Raw genomic sequence first — 25,198 nt, 5'->3', positions numbered from 1 at the left:
AAGATGCAAGTGGCTGACATCCAGACAGTGTTTCTGGTTCACATACACAAAGCATGAGTCATCCATGAGTGACTGAGGTTACCTGTTCCGCTGTGGCTTGGAGACATGCACATATAGCGTTTCAGCTGTAGCTTAAATTCAGAGTCAGTGCTGCTGCTGCTGGTGTCCTCTGGTGTTTGTTTAGGCTGCAAAACTAAATACATTTTATAGTGTTGCATTTGATCCTGAATATCAGCTCTAGTATTAAAAGATGCTATGGGCAACTGTTGGGATACAGTCTGTTTTTGTTGCACAGGAAAAGAAACAGTCATTTTGTTTTGTTACATAGCCAAATGTAATTCACGAAGGATACATATGTTTGGCACCCTGTAACCTGTCATCAAATTATGAAGAATCCTGCTGTTCACAATGACTGGGGCAAAACAAGCAGGGCATCAAGGAGCATTCACAGGAATATTAAATAATGTTGATTATTTTAATTAAAATACAGAGGTGGAAAATAGGGCTAACCGTTAGGGTTGCAAAATAAGAAATAAACTTCCCCATAGTTTATTCAGAGCACAGATCTGGGGCTTATTTGATGCATAATTTATCTTTTCTCAAATAAATAAATATTTTTTGAAATGCCCACACTATTTTCTATTTTCTATTCACCAGCTGCTACGGTGCCTTTGACAAAAAGCAAATTAGCAGTAGCCTTCTAGGATGTCTCCAGGATGATAACCTTTAGTGGACTGTGCGAGGAAATTTTACCTCTATTCACACTCTCAGGCTGCAATCATATTCCCACTTGGGAGCAAACGCTACTAAATTCAATGGGGGTGGACTTGCACAGGATTGCAAACATTCTTGGGAATACCAACATTAAGCACTCAGCTACTCACCCAGCCTTACTACAGCCAGAGTGAGGAGGAGAACCACAGCGCAGGCAGTCCCAAGAGCAATGCGAAGGCCCCGTGTGTACTTATGGACATCTGTAAGGATTAAAAGTTGATAAAAGAACTATGCTTTTTGGTGTAAAGGGATTGCAACTGATCCTGGTGTGACGTTATGAATTATGGCATCTACTGCCTGCACAAACAACCCTGTTCTATATTAAGTTGAGGGGTTTTTTTTGGGGGGGGTGTTTACACTCAAAGTGGTTTATTTAAATATGACATTTACAATGCATGAGAAGTGCAAGATTCAGTAGCTACAGGCCAGTTTTAATTGACACAAGCTTTTGTACAGTTCTAAAGGAGATCCAAAAGAGATATCTCTCTTTTTTTTTTTAAAGGCTAGCAATTCAGCTAATATAGATAGAAGATCAACTTACATCAAATCTATTACTTATTTACACAGTGCATAACTAAAATGTTGAATGCAGTAGACGAATACAAATTATAAAGGATAATGGATCAAACCTAAGATTCTTAGTACAGAATTCTGTTTGCAGTTATGGAAACCTAATTCTCTCTGAATCGAAGCTATGACATTCTGCCGTAGTGTTTTTTTATTTTTTGGGTTTTATAAAAAAGAATAACGGTATACAAATAAGTATACCAAGTCTTCTCATGTCATTTGTATATCACACAAAAAATAGCATAATAAATGTGGGAAAATATCTACAACATATGTTTCTTTATTAGTGGTCAGTATATAAGTTCTTGGTTCATGAATTGGTTTCCCATCACTGCCATACTCTCTCCACTGTCCTGCAGTCTCACCAGATATGTTAGCTTCCCCCAAGGCAGCAGGGCAGTTTATACAATATTGCCTGCCCTCAGAGACTGGTCAATCTGGTGGATTTCCAGATTGCTCTGGGTGATTTCCCAGCTGATCTGTCTGGTGCCATAAAAACACTGGCCTGGACAGCTGACACAATCACTCCTGACTTCCTCTCCTGCTTAGCAGCCCCACACTTATGCCCAGAGCTTATTGCAATGATGCAAGCTGCCTGGTGATTAGGATGCAGGTGGAGGAAGACTTCTAATGTCTCAAACCGAACACCGATACTCGCTTGTAGTTGACGCATTATACCTGGGGCTAGTTTTGAAAACATCAGAGCCATATGCATGTTCAGAACATGGCTGCAAAGTTCTTGACTGGGACCAATCAACAGGAACATATGAAGGCGTGACCGCTGGGTGTGTAGCACACTTCCACCTGCAGACAAGCCACAACTGTCTGAACATGTGACCTTCAGGTGTGGAGCACACTTCCACCCGCAGACAAAGTCACAGCTGTCTGAACATCAGGCCCTCTATCTAACTTTTGCTCTCTTAGTGGTCTGCCGTGCCCTGTCTGTGACCTTTGTCTCCTTCGCTATACATTGTTCAAGGGGAAAATGACGCGGTGGAAACAGGTGCCAAAATAACTTTGTACCACTCCACGATCTCGTGATTGGAAGATGTAAAGGGCACAGTCCAAAATGTATCTGACTGGTTTTGCATATTGTGCTAATAAAAAGAGCCTCGGAAGAGCTAGCGGACAGCTTGCTTATGCACAGCTCACCTGCATTACCAACTCTTGCCTCATGTCCTTCACTTCAACAAACTTCAAGTTATTGGCCCCCTGAAGATTTCATTTCTACTGTTCACTCATGATTATTTATGCTCCTGATGCCCCTCATAAAGAATCCGACTTTCAATTTTGTTTGTTCCTGCAGAGGGTGGGTGTTGGTTTTTTTGCTGGCAACACTGTTTCATTTCCAATCTGTTCCTATCCTGTGTCTTCCTGCTGAAATTCCATATTTTTCATGTCACAGAAGTTCTGGTGGGTGGGTGTGTGAGAGAGAGAGATAGAGAATTTGTATGTGTGTGCCCTGCTTTTGTTGCACTCCAGGCAGCAATAATGTGGTAGCATTGGGGAAACATTACAAAACCAGCAGAATAAATCCACCACAGATGCATTATTCTTGTGTCAATAACATGCTGCTGAATACATCCAGTTAAATACCTGCCTGGAGGGGTCCTCAAACTTTTTTACAGGTATGTGGGCTTATCCACACCCACCTGTCTTCCTGCTTTCCAGGCACATTTTCACACTTTAAAGCTCCATATCTGAGCGCTCTTCTATTGCCCTGCAGCTTCCCCACAAAAAAACCCCTCTTTAAACTAAAACACAACAAACATCAATTTGGTTTTTCTGTGGGTTGCTGTTCGTACCGATTGAGCTTTAAAGAGCAGGTTTTCATGGGGAAATCTCCAGGGCGAAAGAAGGAACACGGAGCTTTAAAGTGTGAAAGTCCTAACAAAAGAAGAATGGATACAAAAACTTATGGAATACACAGAAATGGCGAAACTTACCAGAAATATAAGAAATCAAGATAACAAACTTTTTAAATAAAAGAATGGAAAAGGTTTATTGAATAATTTCAAAGTGTAAACAGATAAGAACACTGGCAGGATTATTATAATAACCTGCAGTTCAATAAGAGTATACATTTAAAGTAGATGAATAAATGATTACGTTAAGTTAATTTGGAATATGCAGAAAATATAAAAAATAAATTTAAGGAACTGCAGAAAGAGGGGAAGGAAGGTGAATTTCAAAATGTTAAAATGATTGTAAAATGATTGAAAGGTATAAAGTTGAAAATCATTTTTTAAAAAAATTAAAAAATGAACGTGATCCTTCTGCAGGCAAAGCATTTATTCAATCACTGAGGCCATTCTGTAATATATGAAGGAAAATAATACTTCCATTAGCCTCTCTTGCTTCCAATTATTCTTACTGGGTGACTTCAAGGTTGGAGAATTATGCAAAGGAGAGGAAAAAACAAACCCCTTTCTAGTCTCTCCATACCGTTCATGTTTTGTAAACCTCTAGCATGTCCACCCTTTGTAATTCAAGTTTAATTTTCTATAATAAAAGAAGGATGCATCAGTCTGAAGACTATCCAGGCAACTACATTGGGCAGCAAGGAAAAAAGGATTTAGCAGAGATCCACAAAACAGAACCTGAGGACTTCCGATTCTGTAACCCACCTGCAGATTAATTACCCTGCACAAAAGAATAATACATGAATAAGTGAGCCACTTACTGCAGTTCCTGCCAGGACGAGGCATCGGAATCCTTGAACAGGAAGGCATTTCCCGAATGTTTAGGTCCGCACATGCTATTTCCCCAGCCATGTGCAGAGAAAGCTGAACGTGAAATGAAGGAAGGAAGCTGAGCTACAGCAACAGGAGCTGCTGAGGTGAATGTTCAGCTCCAAGCCACAGCGACTAGCACGCTCAGCAACACAGGGTCCAAGTGGTCTCTGTCGAAGTTTTTTGTTTTTTTTAGACTTCCTTTTCTCATTAGAATCATTAGCTGTGACCAATGCATTCCAGTGAGTGCATCTCTGTTTAAATTATAGCTGCACCAGCATCCTTGGCCACCCCCTCCACCTGATTCTACTATTGCTTCTTTGCCAGAAACTGCACTTGCTGGCATCCTGTGACCCCTTTAGGTTTGGGGATTGGGGATTTGCCATCTGGTATTCTTGAGGACTAGTAACCCACTTTTATTTGATTAACCTTGTGCCTTTTAACTGATTGATTCAATCCACAATACATTTGTTCATTGTTTTATAGGTGTCTTTTGAGATACTGAATTTTCGAGTTAAATATTGACACCCAGTCTTAGAATGGAAGACCTTTCGTTGCTGGGACTTAACAGTGGCAGCATTGCTTCAGAAGGTCTTCCCTAGGGAATATAAGAAAAGCTCTCCGATCAATGGTCTCTCAAGATCAGGGTCAATGAGACAGTGAATTTTGTTTCAGTTAAAACTTAGGTAAAATCCAATTGGGAAGCCCATTTATTGATAGTCTCTATATACTACAGTGGTACCTCAGGTTACATAGGCTTCAGGTTACATACGCTTCAGGTTACAGAAATAGTGCTTCAGGTTAAGAACTTTGCTTCAGGATGAGAACAGAAATTGTGCCGCGGCAGCAGGAGGCCCCATTAGCTAAAGTGGTGCTTCAGGTTAAGAACAGTTTCAGGTTAAGAACGGACCTCCGGAACGAATTAAGTACTTAACCCGAGGTACCACTGTATCTCTATGTGGCTATAGACCAGCAGTACTGTTCGCAGCAGAACAAGGTACCTGGCTTTGCCAGTTGGAAAAATATAGCTACGTATGAAGCACAAATTCAGCACCCAGCAGCATAGGAGGAGAACAGGTGCACCTATTAATTCAGTACAGCATCTAAGAAGAGCCCTGCTGGACCAAAATAAAGACCTATCTCCTCCAGCATCCTGTTTCTCAGAGCGACTGAGCTGTGGGAAGCTGTGATCTACTTCTGGGGAAAAGGAACATCAACAGAGACTTGCCCATGCTTTCCACAGGTCACACCTGGCCAAAAAGGTATCAGTTCACATCTGGTCTGCTGTACATGTCTGGCTTCACCCCTAGGCCAGATTCCTGTCAGCAGCCCTCTTCTTCCAAGGTGGCCCCTTCAGAGTCTCCGTTTTCCGGTCCTGTCTCCTCAAGGGTGAATTCCAAATCTCAGGAACAAGTAGAGCTTCCTAGAATCACCCCAGGGATCCAGAAAAGGCTTTTACCAAAGTGGGCAGAGATATTTTGCTTCAGTGCCTTTAACCAAAGCAGGCTTACGTCCAGGGTTCATTTGTCTCCCCAGTGAACAGGGGACTAGGTAGACATATACTAATGGCATTCCCTTTCTGGCTATGCACAGTGGGGCTTAAGGGGGACCCTAGTAAAACCCAAGATCCCCCTATCTCTGTGGAGAAGCCTTCTTAGGTACACAGCCTGTTCCCTGCATCTCCCCTGGGCACCTCTTCCATCTCTTCCACCCTTTCTTTCTCTTCCACCCTTCATTTTGTCTGAGTTACAGCAGCTGGACTCCTCCCCTACATCAGGCATGTGACTGAGACTGCCCAGCCCTTCTTTTCCCGTAGGTTGGGCCGGATTAACACCTTTAGAGGCCCTAAGGACTTTAAAGATTGGGGTGCCCCATATATACCTACCCTAAATAGTGAAACGAGTAAGACGTGAAATTATATTATTTAAAATGAAACAAAGCTTACAGCAAGATGGAAAACCATGATGATTTTTGTATACTTCCACTTTATTTATATTTGATCTTTTTTCTCCTCCTTTTTTCTAATTGCAGTGTCTTTGATCAGATCCCCCAAACTAATCTTATGTAACACACTGGTTCTGGCAACGGAAAATTTCTGTTGTGCTCCTCTCTTCCCTCCATGCCCCAAGTACATGCTTCGTTTGCTTGAGGTTAATCATCATCATCATTATCATTTTATTTGTATGCCGCCTTTCCACTTTTAAAAGAATATTCAAGGCAGCTTACAACGTGAGAACATCTACTCAATTACCAACATAACAAAAGTCATAAACAATAAATAAAACACGTCAAAATGTACACAATCAAATGGAATCCCATTTCCACATAAATCATAAAATCTAAAACTAAGAATACAGCATTGATATCAATCACAATTTAAAATGACATAGATAAAAAAATAAAAGCAATTTTAAACAAAAACAAAAATGGAGCCCTCTCTGCCCAGCAGCACTCCTTTATGGAGCCTGTCAGGCCCTGCCCCAAGCCAGGTAGAGAGAAGCAACTCAGCCCCTGCAGGTTAATCCAGCCCTGGGTTGGATGAGGCATGCATTCTATATTAAGGACACAATTTCTGGCAGAATACAGATGGCAGAAACATGATGGCACTAGTGGACACTTCATCTGGCTATGAGGAGCCACTGGACAATGCCAGGTGAAATGAAAGGAGTCGGATAATATTTTGCCCAGGATCCCCAACTGTGCTGCACAATGCTGTATGCCAGAAACATGAGAGCTGCCAGTCTGGGTCAGTATAATGTACTCTTGAGTCTCCAGCCATATGCCCCCAATAAAAACCAAGTTGTACACCTGCCTCTGAATGGGGTGGTCTAGTCCCTGGCTGCCCTGGTTAATAGCTGTCAATGTGCCTGTGCTCTTTGAACCAAGGACAGTCCACTTTGAAAGCCACCTATGCTTGTGGCCATTGTAACATACTATAGCAATGATCACATGACAATTTCCTGTAGCAAGCCACCAGAGCAGAGTTGCACATTTGTCTTGCATTGAGCCTGCACCAAGTCAACTTTTGTGTAGATGGTCATCTCCAACTCTAATACAGTAACAATCTGAAATAGAAGACGCAATTGATTGATTTCTGCAAGAATGGCATAAATCCATGAATCATCAACTTGTGCCCTTTCTACTTAGTTAGCAAATGGCTAGGTTCAATGTAGACGACCAAAGTCTCTGTTTATGATTTTTCATTCTCTTCTTGTATATGACAGATTTCAAGTTTTATTATAAGGGAAGACAAGTTTCTAGTTGATGTTTGCAAAGATCAGGTTGAAAGAGTGCAGGCACTGAAGCCTAGTTCAGATCTTTTGAGGTTTTGTATGAAGCTGTGACAAGCGTCAGAGTTGAGCACTCCTCTCTGTAGTCTCCTGTCACACACTAGCTTTGGTGTAAATTTGTTTCCATACATACAATTTGCTGCCATTCCTTCTAGAAACAGTATCTGGGTCATACAATGGAAAGGCTTACCTAAGCATGTCAGAGAATTGTGACAAAAACAGAAAAGCAAACAGAAATGGTGGCCGCTCTGTGGTCAGAAAATCAAGTGAATACAATCTGTATTTATTCACCTGATTGTTCTTGCCTTCTTGATGTCCACAAATGGTATGTCATTAAATAATGTCTTACATTGTTTTGATGTTTCCTTTACACAGAAATGAATGCAAGTTGCACAAACGATGTTAAATAGTAGACAGTGAGATGAATATTGTAGCATTAGAAGGAAATCAAACTGCAGCGGAGTGGAAATAGTGCTGATTGTGATTAAAATGGGCCAGAATGGAAATTGCTGATTTCTTACATCCCTGGGATTGATCATAATTTCTCTTGTCATCTGATTTTTCCTGCTGTAGAGATTTTATTCCTCATATACACATCAGGGTGACTGCAGATCCACTTTATCGGTATGTGGCAACGGGAGGCAATGGCAAACTCCTTGCTTAGATAGGCACAGTTTTCACTTCCTTTCACCACCAACCTGCAACACAAGCAGAAAAGGTGAGATGGGCAAGCCAGGTTGGTTGCTCTGTTTTGCATGGGTGGGACAGTGTCATGAACTATGTAGCCAAGAATCAGATCCATTAGAAATGGGAACTTAGTTCCACATCATCAGTATTTCATAACTCTGTAGCTCTGAGACTTATGGTGCAATCCTGTACACATGTCTACTCAGAAGAAAACCCCATTGTGTTCATCACAGCTAAAGAACCCTTGGCAGGTGGCCATCCAACCTCTATTTAAAAACCTCTGATAAAGGATAGACCACCACCTCCCAAGGGAGCCTGTTTCACTGACGGACAGCTCTTACTGCCAGAAGGTTCTTCCTGAGTTTTGGTCGGAATCTCCTTTCTGGAATCCATTGATTTGGGGCCTGTGTTACATGACTGGCTTACCAGTCTGGGAGACAGCGCTACTGGAGATTGGCACAACATAGTAGGATTGTTAGATAGCAGATTAAGAAAGTGTGAGAGTATGTGGCTTATGTTTCTTGATTATACTCATAAATCTGCCTCCCTAAAGAAACCACCTTTAACATTATGGAGAGATCTGATCCATGGATAAGCTTCACGCTGTGTGGTTTTGTATTTTGGTTGTATGACAGATGACCTGACCTCTACTTGATATTTTGTACTGTTTCCTTTCTCTTCACTGTTTACTGAAAAAGCAATAAAATACTTAGCATATTTTTCGCTCTATAAGATGCACTCTTCCCCTCCTAAAAAGTAAGGGGAAATGTGTGTGCGTCTTATGGAGCGAATGCAGGCAGGAGGATCTGCTCAGCACTCCCTTTAAAGAGCCGCGTGGAGTGTGTGTGCAGCTCTTCGGGGCTTTTCCCTGAGGAGGGAGAAGGGCTGCCCTTCTCCATCCTTGGGGAAAAACCCCTAGAGCTGCACACACACTCCGCTCGCTCTTTAAAGGGAGCACGGCTCTTGGGGGAGCCTTACCTGTGCGCAGCCTCGCCTGGGCAGGGGATGAAGGCTCCCCTTGCCTGGGAAAGCCTGCGCACAGCCAAGCAAGAAGTCAGGACAGCCAGCGGGATTGCTGTGATCCCGCTGGCTGTCCTGGCTTCTGGGATTCAGAATATTTTTTTTCTTGTTTTCCTCTTCCAAAAACTAGGTGAGTCTTATGGTCCGGTGCGTCTTATAGAGCAAAAAAATATGGTGCGCTTTTTACTAGAACCTTCTCCAATGATTGTTCCACAGCAACTTGTACTCAAAGCTACGCTGCCTGAGTTCTTGGAGGCAGCATATGTCTCATTATCAGGTCCCATCATCAGCCTTGTTCTCCATGAGTCTGTCTAATTCCCTGCTAAAGCTGTTCGTCTTGTAGGAGTCGATTCCATAGTTTGTAATGTGTGAAGAAACACATTACTGCATCCTGAATCGCCTACCGTTCAGCTTAATTGATTGACCTTAAGTCTTATGAGAGTGGGAAGACAAGGACTTTCTCCACACCAGAGGAGCTCAAGAGCATTAGCTGAAGCTTGTCAGCAGTGTGGATGGTTTCTGTGTGTCTGGTCAGAGGTGAGAAACCCCGACATATCAGGAAGGTTACTGAGAGGTTTATGCTTTGGGTGCAATTCTGATTCCTTGAAGTTCACATTCTCGACTGATTTTTGGTTACAGATTCAGGTTTGGGATCAACTCACTGTACACAGCATGTACAGTGCTACAGCTGCTTAGTCCCAATTTGGAGAAGAACAAGGACTCACGTGTTATTGTATTCTGACCCATCTGCCCATATCCAGGTATCATTGAAGTCCTTCCGGAGGCCAATCCAATGGTCAGCTTCGCCCTTGAACCGGAACATGAACACCTTGGTTGAAAACACACAAACAGCTTAGAGCAATGCCTCCAAATGAGTCTTCCACCTCAAATAATGCCACTCGTGGGAGGAGAACAAGAACTCCCAACACAGACTTGGGCAGTGAGACTGGAAATGCAAAGAAAGTGAGGCTTATATAGCAGAAGGAAGGAGGTTCAAGGAGGATAGGAAAGTGGCTGAAGGAAGCCTATATGGCAATGATGAGGAACTTGTTGGGAAATTGATCTACAATTCCTATTATACTTGATCATAACGGCTCCAGGATGGATAATTTGTTTGCATCAAGTTATGACAAAGTCAATTTACCTCACAGATTCTCTTTATATTTCCATAAGGATAGCTCATCCTTATTGTTGTGCAGGAGATAATTCTCACCAACATTTATACATTTGTTGGTCTCACCTTTTCCAGCTCACTCTGAATCGCAGCCAGAGAAGAGCCCTGGGAGCTGCAAAAGCTCTGGGCAGAAGTCCAGTTTCTTTCTTCTTCTGAGAAAAAATAACACTTCCCTCCATAGACAATCCAGCCAGCTGGGCACGCTGCTCTCAAAGCAGCAGAGTAATTCACATCAGGGGAAGTCTGGTTGGATTTCCCCCCTGCAAGAGAGAGAAAGTTCTGCTGTGTACTGTGATCTGCACATAACATTTCAACCTCCAGCTTGGAGGGAGGGCAAAGAAGGAATCAATAAGCAGCTCTTGTGGCTCCTGGATTCAGATGCATCTTGGAGGGAGGAAAGGGAAGGACCAGCAGAGGAATCACATCAATTGGGGGAGCTTTGTTGCTCAGTGGCAGAGCATCTGCTCTGCATGCTGACGGTCTCGGGTTCAATCTCTGGCAACTTCAGGTAGAGCTGGGAAAGATCCCCTCCAAAGTCCCAGAGAGCCATTGGCAAGAGCATGGATAATATGGATTCAGCCAAAGGCAGCTGTTTTCCTAACTGCTGCTGCTAAGTGTGAACTGGCCATTAGAAGCCAAAGTGCTGGTGGCAGACAGAGGTCATGACTGGGACAGACCTGGAAGAAAGCACTAAGAAAACAGGCAGAAAACTCACCTCTCTGGACAGCAAGAGCAACGATGGTGATGAGGAAGGGGAGAATGAGGATAATTTCGACGGTGATGATGATGGGTGCAATTAAGATGATACGCTTAGGCGTGATTCTTTTACAGCAATAATTAGGGTGACCCCCTGAAAGGAAATTCGCACACACAAATAATGGTCTTGATTTACCATTGCTAGGGAAGAAATAATAATAATAATACAAATCTCACCTATAAGGGGTGTTTCACATGTAGCCACATCACAACACACACACTCACACTCTCACACACAACTAAAACCAGCATGGAGAACTGGGTTGCTAATACCAGAACTTTGTTGTTATAATTGCAATATCTATTTCTTCTTGACATTCAGTAGTTTGGGGTTGGTATATTTCAATTTTGTTTCCATAGCTAATGGTCTCTGCAGCATCTTAATTTGCCAGGTAATATTTGTATTTGTTGGCGATTGTTCCAGCTCTTTTTCTTTTTGTTTAAATTTACACAGAATCATTCTTGTGTTTCTCCTGTCTCTCTCTTTTAAGTAAAGAGTTGTGTTGTATAAAATAACCTCTTATATAATATGCTTAACTTGCATCCCATACCATACCTATTTCTGTACCTTTATCTAAATTATTCTCAAAATTCTTTTTCTTAATTTGGGGCTGGAACACATTAGCCAGCAGCCTTTTGACCCCCAGACAGTCAGATTCTTACTGAGATATGAGTGACAGCCCCCCCCAATCCCCGCAGCAAGGCTTGGAGGCCTCACCTCACAGATGGCCCCATCCAGCTCAACCACACAGCTGTTAAACTGGGCAGGCGATTTTGGGGGTCATCCTTTGGGGGCAAGAACTGATCGCTACTAGGAATAGCTAGATAGACACCTACCAAGGGATAGACACCTACCAAGATAAGACATTTGATCAGAAAGAGCAATCTTTTATCTATAGCTGAAGAATTCAACTGGTCCCAGAGCAGACATCTAACATTTGCATTACTCCCTGCCCCCCTTGTAATTGATGAAAATAAACCAGGGGTGGTGAAGAGGGAGAAAACGTATACTTTTAAAGATCAGGCTGTGTATTTTGGTAGGTTTTCATAGTTTGCAAAATCATGGAATGACATGACTGCGCATTCTGCAAAAAGAGATTTTCAAGAGCTCACTCTTAAACCCCACAACAAACTACAATCTGTCTCCAGTCTCCATCTTCATACTTTTCATGCATCAGAATTAACTTGCTTACCAGATTTTTCTCTCATCTCCGAATGTTCAAAATTGTAACAAGCTCCATTCTGTTGAGGTAAAAACACAACTTGTTCTGCTCTGTTTACAGGTTTCTCGTAGGTATTGGCATGTTCCATCATTTTTGGCTCCCCTTCCAGCAGAGCCTTCATCCTTCAGAAAGATAATAGAAAACCTTATTTACAGGCAAAACAACCCTTGCTTGCCGAAGCACCAGACGCCTTTATGAGAAACAAGAGGGAGGTATCAAAAATTTAGGTTTGCAGAAGTACAACTATTTAAGTGAAGAGGACAGCCCCCTAAAAAATAATAATAATAATCCATTGAGGTCTGAGCATGCTCAGTAGCCATGGGAAAGAAGAGAGGTGGGGAATCTTTCCCCCCTCAAATTTCCTTCTGTGTCACATTCCACAGAGCTAGAAGCAAAGGGCAGCAGGGCAGCTACTGTAATTTTTGCCTTTGTGCATAAGCTGCACATCTATAGAAGTTTATAAAATTATGCACGACACAAAGAAAGTGGAAAGAGAAAAGCTTTTCTCCCACTCTTGTTAGGAGACTAGAATCAGTGGGTATCCAACGAAGCTGAATGTTGGGAGATTGTGTGCGGGGTACAAAGAATAAAATTAAAACCAAAGTTTGCTTTCTGAGGGTGGCTGCACTCAGGAAAAGAACAGTTAGGCCAGGGAAAGCAGGGCACACAATTGGCAAAGCGAAAGGATTGCCACAGAGGAGAAGGGAGGCAGGGAGGAGCCAAAGGAAGGAGCAGCCCAGTCAGGCACCAGTAGGAGCGCATCGGAGGTTTATTTTATTTCATTTTCAGTTTTGAACAGGAGCCTGGAAATCCAAAGAAAAATAAAATAAAAAATGAGATGCCCACAGCTATAGACCAGCCTTCCCTCTGCTTGCAAACCTTGTCGGGGCTTCAGGGGAAAGCAGAGGCTGCCGGCAGAGCAGTGTGGCTCCTCCCCCCACCCCCAAAGAGCAGCCCAGGAGCGCAGGGCAACAGCGATTTGGCTCCAGGGACTGCACATTCGCTCTATAAGACGCACAGACATTTCCCCTTACTTTTTAGGAGGGAAAAAGTGTGTGTTAAAAATACAGTAGCTGTGGGGTCTCAGAGCGGGTGATCTTCATAAAAGGTGAGGGGGAGGGAAGAGAAGGGAACTAAAAGATCAGGCTGAATTCAAATTAAAGGCCAAAGTCTCATGGGACAGAGCATTCCACCAGGTAGGAGCTATCACTGTTTTATTAATGGGCTTTATTGATGGGAGGGGCCAGTGAGGGAGCAAGGGGGTGCCAACTTTTTTCGCCCTCCAACTCCACCTGGTGTTTCCACGTTTATAATGCATACAAAGCTCTGTTTGTGGACTGATTGTAGCCGAGTCCAAAGAAGATGGAAGTTTATAAAATTATGCATGACACAAAGAAAGTGGAAAGAGAAAAGCTTTTCTCCCACTTGACTAAAGTCAAGTTACAAAACTCGGGAAGAGATGAAGACTATGGGTTCAAGTTGGGAAAAGCTTCACGGATGAGGGGGGTTGGAGGTAGTGGGTGTTAATAGAAATGTTCTGGGAGGGAGTTCTGAGCATTTGGCGGCAGATATTCCTGCTAAAGGAAGCCTTGGAAAAGACAGTGACATCCCCAGCCGGGTTTTCATACCCTCAGATACAGACCACTTCCCAAAAGCCCCTGGCCCCATTTTTCTTCCAGTTTCAAGTCTCACTTGCTGCTTCTTTGCAAAACTGGATAGGGAAAGCAAGAAAACCATCTGCTTAGACAGAGCGACTAACAGGTGTCTGTTGCTGTAACCTTTGATGGGATACAGTGCCCTTCATCGGATGCATGAAGCCGTTATACCACGTTGCTTTTATGCTCATGCGCACGAGAGAGAGGAGAGGAAGACTGTAAGCAGCATGGCCAGGAAGAAATGAAACATTGTGAAGTGCAAGCAGTGAGAATTACATTAACAGTGCCTATTCACACACGCAACATTATTGATAAACGCGAACATCCTTGTTCAGCAGAGGAGCGTAATTTAATTAGGTACCGAAGGACACCTAAATACTTCCACAGAATTATTCACAGACTCTTCAGTCCCTAACAGATCTGGTTCTCCCGGTGAGTTTACATGGCAATGCCGGTCATGGATTCTTGCCATGTGCTGGGGCAGCCTCTGTACACACACATGTACACAAGTCCCCCCCCCAATCTTAATAGAGTAAAAACAATTGTCTAGGTTTGTATGATAGTATCAGGCGGCAGAGGAACCAACCCCCATGGCAAGTTGCCAGGAACGGATAATATATGGAAAAGTTCTTACCATCAGCTTTTATTCAGTATTCACAGAGAGAGGCTTGGGAATACAGCCTCTCGGAATAATGCGCTGCTTCAAGTGAAACTGCACCCCATCCGTCTCTCCCATTTCCTCATTCGTCATCCTTATGGGCGCTGAGAAGTGCCCTCAGCCTTTGAGCTCTTTGCCCTCCAACTTCCAAGGCCTGCTATGTTTTGAAAGGGGGGGGGGGTCTGGAATGCTTTCTAAAGACAGTGTGTCCATCAGCTGTGACCCCCCTGGTTCTCCCCCCTCCTCCTCCTCTCCCATTATTTCCCAGCTTTCCCCCTCATCTGCCTCTGAGATGTGACCTCCCTCAAACCCCTGTTGTAAATCTAAGCTGTCTTCTTCTTCTCTGGAAGGGTCAGGCTGGGGTGACGGTCTCCCCCATTCCTCCTCTGCCCAGTCCCTGACAGACAGAGGCTACACAAAATCCTCCTCCCCAAGTGAGGGGAGCCCCCCCGCCTGAATTCAGCAGGAGCATTTTCCCGCCTTTCCAGAACTCCTTTATTCCTCACCCCACACAGCCAGACAAGATCCACACTCCAGAAGCAAGCACTTGATATTCATCAAATATCTTCTTCATTGAAGCAGAGGTTGGATGGCCATGTGTCCTTGATGCTTTAAATGAGATTCCTGCATTGCAGGGGCTGGACTAGATGACCCTCGGGGTCCCTTCCAACCCCACGATTCTACGATTACAATGTCTCCCACCCACCCAATGTGCTTCCAGTCTGTTGCTAGAGATTTTTCCCTCCAGGACAAGGCAGAAATCCTTACCTCTCCACGAAGAGTATGCGGCTCCTCCTCCTCCCCCTGTGCACTGCAAGTTTTGCAGGTTGGGCCCCTTTCCTCTTTCCTCTTATTTCCTGTCACAACGAAAACCCCTTGGCTGCACAGCGGAGACCCTTCGAAAGTAGATCAAGCTAGCAGCCGCTGCTTAAAGTGCTCGGTGTCACCTGTTGAAGAAGCAGCTCCCCACAGCCGCTCTTGCATCATTAGAAACAAGCTCTTATCAGTACTCAGCTCAACATGTGATACCTGTGAATCACAACTGAGTTCTTCTACTGGCGCACCTACTCAGTTTATTCAGAGCATGCAAGGTACCTACACGGTCGGACACGACTAAACGAATAAACAACAACAAGGTGTGGCTAGGATTGCACTGCTCATAGCTTTGTAGCAGGCATGGGTTTGCTTTTCTTTCTTTCTTTCTTTCTTTCTTTCTTTCTTTCTTTCTTTCTTTCTTTCATATTTTTATTGGTTTTTCCATGTATACATCCTCTAACAATACAGTGGCACCTTGGGTTAAGTACTTAAATCATTCCAGAGCTCCGTTCTTAACCTGAAACTGTTCTTAACCTGAAGCACCACCTTAGCAAATGGGGCTTCCTGCTACTGCCGCGCCACTGGAGCACGAATTCTGTTCTCATCCTGAAGCAAAGTTCTTAACCCGAGGTACTATTTCTAGGTTAGCGGAGTATGTAACCTGAAGCATAGGTAACCTGAAATGTATGTAACCCGAGGGTACCACTGTATTTCTCTAACAATGGTGACGCCAGGAATTCCTTTAAGGAGAGAGTCCATTAGATTCTGGAATATGCCTGGTGCCACGCTGACACCGAATTGCAGCCGCTTTACCCTGAACGCTCCTCTGTGCGTCACAATCATCTGTGTCTCTGCTGTGGCCTCATCTACTGGCAGCTGTTGATATGCCTGGGCCAAGTCCAGCTTGCCAAAAAATTTCGACCCAGCCAGGGTGGCAAGGACATGGCTGACCACTGGCACTAGGTATGCATGGGCCGTGAGAGCCTTGTTTATGGTACATTTGTAGTCAGCGCAGATGCGGACCGAACCATTAGGATTGACGGGTGTGACGATTGGGGTTTCCCAGGGGGCATTAGGCACCGGCTCCAGCACTCCTTGCTCCACGAGCCGGTCCAATTCCTCGTCTATACGGGGTTTCAGGGCGAACAGGACCCGGCGGGCCTTGAGCCTGATTGGTCGTACTGCGGGGTCAAGCTGTAGAGCAATGGGGGGGGGGCCTGTATACTGTCCCAATTTCCCATTGAAAATCGCTGGAAATTCCTTGCATATGGCATCCATGTCCACTTGTAAGCTAGTGTGGTTCACCCCGGTGACGGCTAGCCCCAGTGGTCCAAACCATGCCAATCCCAGTAAACTAATGTAGGGGCCCTTGACCACAAGCAAGTCCAGTTGCCGCGCCCGCCCTCGGTATTGTACCCTGAAGGTCCCCACCCCCACTGTGGGGACCTTACATTTCTGGAAGTCCCGGAGGGTGAATGGGGCCGGCCTGAGTTTGGGACCCCCAGTCTCGTGACTTTCTCCACAGCTTGCGCAGTTCCCTCCTTCTCGTCGAGGCAGCTGTCGTATGTGGGCTGCTTGAGTGCGCTGCTGTACTATTGTTCTAGGACCAATCAGACTGCTGCAGTTTGGATCCTATTCAACTCAGTACATAACAAAGCTCATATTAGTCTAGTGGTTAACTCTGAAACTGCTCCCCCAAGGAATAGCCCCAGTGATTCTGAGCGACCAGTTTCACTCTGGTTGGCACACAGCAGTCTTAAACACTCTTCAGTAACTGGGCCTTGCTCCCCAAACCCTCATAACTATGGGCCTGGGCCAAGCTAGATCCATGGTTAGGCAAAGAATCATGGACACAGAGAGACAACAGGACTGTACAAGGGTCGCCAATTATAAAATCACAGAAAACTGGAGATATGTTTGCTCCCGCAGCATATCTCTGTTTCCTCACATCCAGAAAGGGCTTTCACTCTTGCTAGAAGCTCGGCCTTGCCCTCACTGGTTCTGGAAGGCTGCTATAGAAGGGTCCTGTACGCACAGAGACTTTGCACCTGCCCGTTAGGGGAAATAGGAAGCCTCGAACATATATTTTTTAGATGTCATTTTTATGCTGAGATTTGTAGAGACACCACTGATCCTTTGCTGAAGAGGCTCGCCGATCTTTCAGACAAGTCTAAACTTAATTCTCTCCTCTCATTTGGAGGGCTGTCCTGCCACTTCCACCCTTTTTGAAAAAAAGGTTCCATAAGGCAGGTTTCTTGCTTTGAAATTTTATTTTATTATTTTTAGAGAAAGTGGTAGTAGCGCATACGGTAACCGCCTCAGTGATGGTTGGACCTACTCTTTGTCTCGTCTGCTCAATCTGCTGCAGCCTGTCTTTGCATGCACAGGAAGTCCCCAACTCACCAGGGGTTTGAGACCCGTCAGCTCCCCTCACTTGGTTTAGTCAGCCATTCAACGGTATCTCTGAAAAAATTTACACATCACTTGGGAAGACAGGCGAACTAATATCAGTGTCCTGGAAGAAGCAAAGATCACCAGTGTCGAAACAATGATTCGTTAACACCAGCTTTGTTGGACTGGTCATGTTGTGCGGATGCCTGATTATTGTCTTCCAAAGCAACTACGCTATTCCCAACTTAAAAATGGAAAGCGTAATGCTGGTAGTGAACAAAAGAGGTTTAAAGACTGTCTCAAGGCAAATCTTAAAAAAAAGGAGGATAAACACTGAGAATTGGGAAACACTGGCCTGCGAGCACTCCAGTTGGAGAACAGCCTTTACCAAAGGTGTCATGGGCTTTGAAGACACTCAAACTCAGGACGCAAAGGAGAAACGTGCTAGGAGGAAGGCACACTTGGCAAATCCACACTGTGATCAACTCCCGCCCGGGAACCAATGTCTCCACTGTGGAAGGACGTGTGGATCCAGAATTGGCCTCCACAGTCACTTACGGACTCATTGCTAGAACCGTGTTTATGGAAGACAATCTTACTCGGCTACGAGTGATCGCCAAAGAAGAAGACAAAGCCGTTCCCAGGGGTGTCTGCTGTCGCATGCTGGCAGCTTCTAGGAGCCACATATGAGAGCTGAGTGCAGGGTGGGGACCAAAGGTGGACAAACTACTCCAGAAGCGGCACAATGTGTCCCCTACCATAGGTCCTCCCCCTCCCCCAATGGATACAGTTAATCACTAAAAACCATACATTTATTACATTGACACACAGGAGCCTCTTCAGTAGGACTGGTGAGTGTGGGCCTCACCCCCTAGGCCAGGTGGAAAGGGCCTTGTGGGGAGAGGCCTTCACGCCTCACAGCCGGGCGATGTTCCTCCGGCATAGTGTTCATGTGCTCTCCATGTTTATATCTACAAATCTCACCCCCTTTGCTAACATTGTTGGATCTATTTGCATCACTATAGCAATTGTAGATAAGTCCGGCAAGCTGTTTCTCAGAATTAAAGTGTTTTCCTCCATGTTTGCAAGGTAAAAAAATATGTGTGTGTAGGTCAGTTGCAGTTTTACCTATGTACTGGATGTGAGCCTGGTGGCATTCCCTTTCTGGCTATGCACAGTGGGGCTTCAGGGGGAGCCTAGCAAGAACCAAGATCCCCCTATCTCTGTGGAGAAGCCTTCTTAGGTACACAGCCTGTTCCCTGCATCTCCCCTGGGCACCTCTTCCATCTCTCTGAGGCTTCTTACACCCTTTCTTTCTCTTCCACCCTTCATTTTGCCTGAGTTACAGCAGCTGGACTCCTCCCCTACATCAAGCATGTGACTGAGACTTCCCCATTCTTCTTTTCCCATAGGTTGGGCCGGATTAACACCTTTAGAGGCCCTAAGCACTTTAAAGATTGGGGTGTCCCCCATATATATCCAACTCAAAATATAAAATTATTTTTTATTTTTCAAAATGAAACAAAGCTTACAGCTAGATGGAAAACCATGATGATTTTTGCATACTTCCACTTTTTTTATATTTGATCTTTTTTCTCCTCCTTTTTTCTAATTGCAGTGTCTTTGATCAGATTCTCCCAAACTAATCTTATGTAATACATCTGCTTCTGGCAGTGGAAAATTTCTTTTTTTAAAAAAATATATAATTTTTTTGAAAAGTTTTTATTGTTAAAATAATTCAGCATCAATACACATATATTGCAAATATACAAGCATACAAACATACATTTCATACAATCCTTAAAAATGTTCAAACATACCTACACTCAATCCCACAGATAATTCCTTTTCCCATCACCACCCACCACCCCTCACCCCACCTTTGTGTTAGACTTCCAATCTACTCAATTGTGATTTCTTTCCACTTCTATTACTTTCTTTCACACACCTTTAACCTAATTTCATACTTCTTTTTCTATTACACCTTGTTATCCATCTTATTTAGCATTTCAGTATTTGAAACGAAACTTGTTTATTCTAATAGGAGTTCTGTTTTTTTGATATGGTTTTGCAAGTATGCTTTAAACACCTTCCACCTTCCAATGGAAAATTTCTGTTGTGCTCCTCCCTTCCCCCCATGCCCTAAGTACATGCTTCGTTTGCTTGAGGTTAATCATCATCATCATTTTATTTGTATGTGGCCTTTTCACATTTAAAACAATGCTCAAGGCAGCTTACAACATGAGAACATCTACCGTAGAATCCGGTGTATTAGTCGACTGGCCGTATAAGATGCCCCCCCAACTTTTGCTGCCGGGGCAAAGCGCGCACCCCTCCACTGCCTCTGCTGTCGCAGCAGCAGCAGCAGCCTGAGGCAAGGTGTTTGGTGGGCGGAACTCCCTCCCTCCCTCCCGGCTCCCTTCCTCCCTCCATGAAAAGGCCGTGAGTAGCTGCCTTGGCCTCCGCCACCCTCACTTGTGGGGAAGCCGCGCACCACCTTGCCACGGCAGCAGCAGGCGGGTGGGTGGGTGGACAAGCGCCACACTTGGAAGGACTTTCCATGGTGAGGAGAGAGCAGCGGCCAACGGGACAGAAGAGGCGGGTCTGCGTCCCCTTCTGTGGGGAGGGAGGCGGAGCGATGGTAGAAGGGGCGCCTTTGCTCACCGGCTCCCTCTCCTCCTTCCCAGCAGGTGGCTCTGTGTATACCCGGCGTACAAGATGACCCCGACTTTTGGGGTAATTTTCCATGGATAAAAAGTCATCTTGTACGCCGGAACATATGGCGCATAATTACCGCCATGACAAAAGTCATAAACAATAAATAAAACACTCGAAAATGTACACAATCAAATGGAAAAACATTTCCACCTAAATCAGAAAATCTAAAACTAAGAATACAGCATTAATATCAATCACAATTTAAGATGACATAGATAAAAAATAAAATTTTAAACGAAAACAAAAATGGAGCCCTCTCTGCCCAGCAGCACTCCTTTATGGAGCCTGTCAGGCCCCAAGCCAGGTGGAGAGAAGCAGGGCAGGGCCTGCAGGTTAATCCAGCTCTGGGTTGGACCTTCACGAAACGTCCACAGGTGGCCTCTTCAGGACCCATTGTCTGGCTGGTGTGGATTGGGGTCTACTTGAAGTGCCAAGGGCTGGCAAGGGACGAGGGAGCCCTGTGAGCCCATCACAGAAGCCGGCAGCCATGGATGAGGCATGCATTCCATATTAAGGACACAATTTCTGGCAGAATACAGATGCCAGCAACATGATGACACTAGTGGCACAAACGATGTTAAATAGTAGGCAGTGAGATGAATATTGTAGCATTAGAAGGAAATCAAACTGCAGCAGAGTGGAAATAGTGCTGATTGTGATTCAAATGGGCCAGAATGGAAATTGCTGATTTCTTACATCCCTGGGATTGATCATAATTTCTCTTGTCATCTGATTTTTCCTGCTGTAGAGTTTTTATTCCTCATATACTCATCAGGGTGACTGCAGATCCACTTTATCGGTATGTGGCAACGGGAGGCAATGGCAAACTCCTTGCTTAGATAGGCACAGTTTTCACTTCCTTTCACCACCAACCTGCAACACAAGGAGGAAAGGTGAGATGGGCAAGCCAGGTTGGTTGCTCTGTTTTGCATGGGTGGGACAGTGTCATGAACTATGTAGCCAAGAATCAGATCCATTAGAAATGGGAACTTAGTTCCAGATCATCAGTATTTCATAACTCTGTAGCTCTGAGACTTATGGTGCAATCCTCTACACATGTCTACTCAGAAGAAAACCCCATTGTGTTCATCACAGCTAAAGAACCCTTGGCAGGTGGCCATCCAACCTCTATTTAAAAACCTCCGATAAAGGATAGCCCACCACCTCCCAAGGGAGCCTGTTTCACTGACGGACAGCTCTTACTGCCAGAAGGTTCTTCCTGAGTTTTGGTCGGAATCTCCTTTCTGGAATCCATTGATTTGGGGCCTGTGTTACATGACTGGCTTGCCAGTCTGGGAGACAGCGCTACTGGAGATTGGCACAGCATAGTAGGATTGTTAGATAGCAGATTAAGAAAGTGTGAGAGTATGTGGCTTATGTTTCTTGATTATACTCATAAATCTGCCTCCCTAAAGAAACCACCTTTAACATTATGGAGAGATCTGATCCATGGATAAGCTTCACCCTGTGTGGTTTTGTATTTTGGTTGTATGACAGATGACCTGTACTTGATATTTTGTATTGTTTCCATTCTCTTCACTGTTTACTGAAAAAGCAATAAAATACTTAGCATATTTTTTGCTCTATAAGATGCACTCTTCCCCTCCTAAAAAGTAAGGGGAAATGTGTGTGCGTCTTATGGAGCGAATGCAGGCAGGAGGATCTGCTCAGCACTCCCTTTAAAGAGCCGCGTGGAGTGTGTGTGCAGCTCTTCGGGGCTTTTCCCTGAGGAGGGAGAAGGGCTGCCCTTCTCCATCCTTGGGGAAAAACCCCTAGAGCTGCACACACACTCCGCTCGCTCTTTAAAGGGAGCACGGCTCTTGGGGGAGCCTTACCTGTGCGCAGCCTCGCCTGGGCAGGGGATGAAGGCTCCCCTTGCCTGGGAAAGCCTGCGCACAGCCAAGCAAGAAGTCAGGACAGCCAGCGGGATTGCTGTGATCCCGCTGGCTGTCCTGGCTTCTGGGATTCAGAATATTTTTTTTCTTGTTTTCCTCTTCCAAAAACTAGGTGAGTCTTATGGTCCGGTGCGTCTTATAGAGCGAAAAATATGGTGCGTTTTTTACTAGAACCTTCTCCAATGATAGGTTGGAGAAGCAACTTGTACTCAAAGCTACGCTGCCTCAGTTCTTGGAGACAGCATATGTCTCATTATCAGGTCCCTTCATCAGCCTTGTTCTCTATGAGTCTGTCTAATTCCCTGCTAAAGCTGTTCGTCTTGTGGGAGTCGATTCCATAATATGTAATGTGTGAAGAAACACATTACTGCATCCTGAATCGCCTACCGTTCAGCTTAATTGATTGACCTTAAGTCTTATGAGAGTGGGAGGACAAGGACTTTCTCCACACCAGAGGTAGCTCAAGAGGCTTAGCTGAAGCTTGTCAGCAGTGTGGATGGTTTCTGTGTGTCTGGTCAGAGGTGAGAAACCCCAACATATCAGGAAGGTTACTGAGAGGTTTATGCTTTGGGTGCAATTCTGATTCCTTGAAGGTCACATTCTGGAGTGATTGTTGGTTACAGATTCAGGTTTGGGCTCAACTCACTGTACCCAGCATGGCTCCTGCTTAGTCCCAATTTGGAGAAGAACAAGGACTCACGTGTTACTGTATTCTGATCCATCTGCCCATATCCAGGTATCATTGAAGTCCTTCCGGAGGCCAATCCAATGGTCAGCTTCGCCCTTGAACCGGAGCATGAACACCTTGGTTGAAAACACACAAACAGCTTAGAGCAATGCCTCCAAATGAGTCTTCCACCTCAAATAATGCCAATTGTGGGAGGAGAACGAACTTCTGACACAGACCTGGGCAGTGAGACTGGAGATGCAAAGAAAGTGTGGCTTAGATAGTAGAAGGAAAGCTTTGCTGAAAAGGGACGAAGGAGGTTCAAGGAGGATAAGAAAGTGGCTGAAGGAAGCCTATATGGCACGGATGGGGAACTTGTTGGGAAATTGATCTACAATTCCTATTATACTTGATCATAACGGCTCCAGGATGGATAATTTGTTTGCATTAAGTTATGACAAAGTCAATTTACCTCACAGATTCTCTTTATATTTCCATAAGGATAGCTCATCCTTATTGTTGTGCAGGAGATAATTCTCACCAACATTTATACATTTGTTGGTCTCACCTTTTCCAGCTCACTCTGAATCTTAGCCAGAGAAGAGCCCTGGGAGCTGCAAAAGCTCTGGGCAGAAGTCCAGTTTCTTTCTTCTTCTGAGAAAAAATAACACTTCCCTCCATAGACAATCCAGCCAGCTGGGCACGCTGCTCTCAAAGCAGCAGAGTAATTCACATCAGGGCAAGTCTGGTTGGATTTCCCCCCTGCAAGAGAGAGAAAGTTCTGCTCTGAACTGGGATCTGCACATAACATTTCAAGCTCTGGCTTGGAGGGAGGGCAAAGAAGGAATCAATAAGCAGCTCTTGTGGCCCCTGGATTCAGATGCATCTTGGAGAGAGGAAAGGGAAGGACCAGTAGAGGAGTAACACAACTTGGGGGAGCTTTGTTGCTCAGTGGAAGAGCATCTGCTTTGCATGTTGATGGTCTCGGGTTCAATCTCTGGCAACTTCAGGTAGAGCTGGGAAAGATCCCCTCCAAAGTCCCAGAGAGCCTTTGCAAGAGCATGGATAATATGGATTCAGCCAAAGGCAGCTGTTTTCCTAACTGCTGCTGCTAAGTGTGAACTGGCCATTAGAAGCCAAAGTGCTGATGGCAGACAGAGGTCATGACTGGGACAGACCTGGAAGAAAGCACTAAGAAAAGAGGCAGAAAACTCACCTCTCTGGACAGGAAGAGCAATGATGGTGATGAGGAAGAGGAGAATGAGGATAATTTCGACGATGATGAAGATGGATGCAATTAAGATGATACGCTTAGGCGTGATTCTTTTACAGCAATAATTAGGGTGACCCCCTGAAAGGAAATTAGCACACACAAATAATGGTCTTGATTTACCATTGCTAGGGAAGAAATAATAATAATACAAATCTCACCTATAAGGGGTGTTTCACATGTAGCCACATCACAACACACACATTCACACTCACAACTAAAACCAGCAGGGAGAACTGGGTTGCTAATACCAGAACTTTGTTGTTATAATTGCAATATCTATTTCTTCTTGACATTCAGGAGTTTGGGGTTGGTATATTTCAATTTTGTTTCCATAGCTAATGGTCTCTGCAGCATCTTAATTCGCCAGGTAATATTTGTATTTGTTGGCGATTGTTCCAGCTCTTTTTCTTTTTGTTTAAATTTACACAGAATCTTTTCTGTGTTTCTCCTGTCTCTCTCTTTTAAGTAAAGAGTTGTGTTGTATAAAATAACCTCGTATATAATATGCTTTACTTGCATCCCATACCATACCTATTTCTGTGCCTTTATCTAAATTATTCTCAAAATTCTTTTTCTTAATTTGGGGTTGGAACACATTAGCCAGCAGCCTTTTGACCCCCAGACAGTCAGATTCTTACTGAGATATGAGTGACAGCCCCCCCCCAATCCCCGCAGCAAGGCATGGAGGCCTCACCTCACAGATGGCCCCATCCAGCTCAACCACACAGCTGTTAAACTGGGCAGGCGATTTTGGGGGTCATCCTTTGGGGGCAAGAACTGATCGCTACTAGGAATAGCTAGATAGACACCTACCAAGGGATAGACACCTACCAAGATAAGACATTTGATCAGAAAGAGCAATCTTTTATCTATAGCTGAAGAATTCAACTGGTCCCAGAGCA

At 44.5% G+C, this 25,198-nt stretch overlaps 2 protein-coding genes across 3 annotated transcripts in view; both read right to left on the bottom strand.

The window, feature by feature from the left end:
• Positions 1–6,040: 6,040 nt before the first annotated feature.
• The window catches only part of LOC310670821 (C-type lectin domain family 2 member D-like), a 107,827-nt gene continuing 88,669 nt past the window's right edge, over positions 6,041–25,198 (bottom strand). Inside the window, exons 1-6 of one of the 2 annotated variants that reach the window (XM_083426599.1) lie at positions 15,305–15,531; positions 12,194–12,345; positions 10,960–11,094; positions 10,311–10,504; positions 9,796–9,899; positions 6,041–8,061 (exon numbers count right to left, since the gene is read on the bottom strand). In XM_083426599.1, the coding sequence (XP_083282725.1) occupies positions 7,914–8,061; positions 9,796–9,899; positions 10,311–10,504; positions 10,960–11,094; positions 12,194–12,344 (732 nt within the window). In that variant the 5' untranslated portion in view covers position 12,345; positions 15,305–15,531 and the 3' untranslated portion in view covers positions 6,041–7,913. Of the gene's footprint in view, positions 8,062–9,795; positions 9,900–10,310; positions 10,505–10,959; positions 11,095–12,193; positions 12,346–15,304; positions 15,532–25,198 lie in introns of those variants that run through there. The other variant, XM_083426598.1, reaches the window with a different exon arrangement.
• Positions 21,067–24,825, bottom strand: LOC310672848 (C-type lectin domain family 2 member B-like; the record flags this gene model as incomplete). The annotated part of the gene is made up of 5 exons (XM_083430505.1): positions 21,067–21,334; positions 23,057–23,160; positions 23,592–23,785; positions 24,240–24,449; positions 24,810–24,825. The coding sequence occupies 5 exons, from the start codon at positions 24,823–24,825 to the stop codon at positions 21,187–21,189; spliced, it is 672 nt and encodes a 223-aa protein (XP_083286631.1). The 3' UTR covers positions 21,067–21,186.

This window comes from Podarcis tiliguerta, assembly GCF_965153285.1.
Source record: "Podarcis tiliguerta genome assembly, chromosome: 2".
Lineage (NCBI taxonomy): Eukaryota > Metazoa > Chordata > Lepidosauria > Squamata > Lacertidae > Podarcis > Podarcis tiliguerta.
The sequence above is the reverse complement of the archived record's forward strand: the minus strand, read 5'-3'. Positions and strand labels throughout refer to the sequence as shown.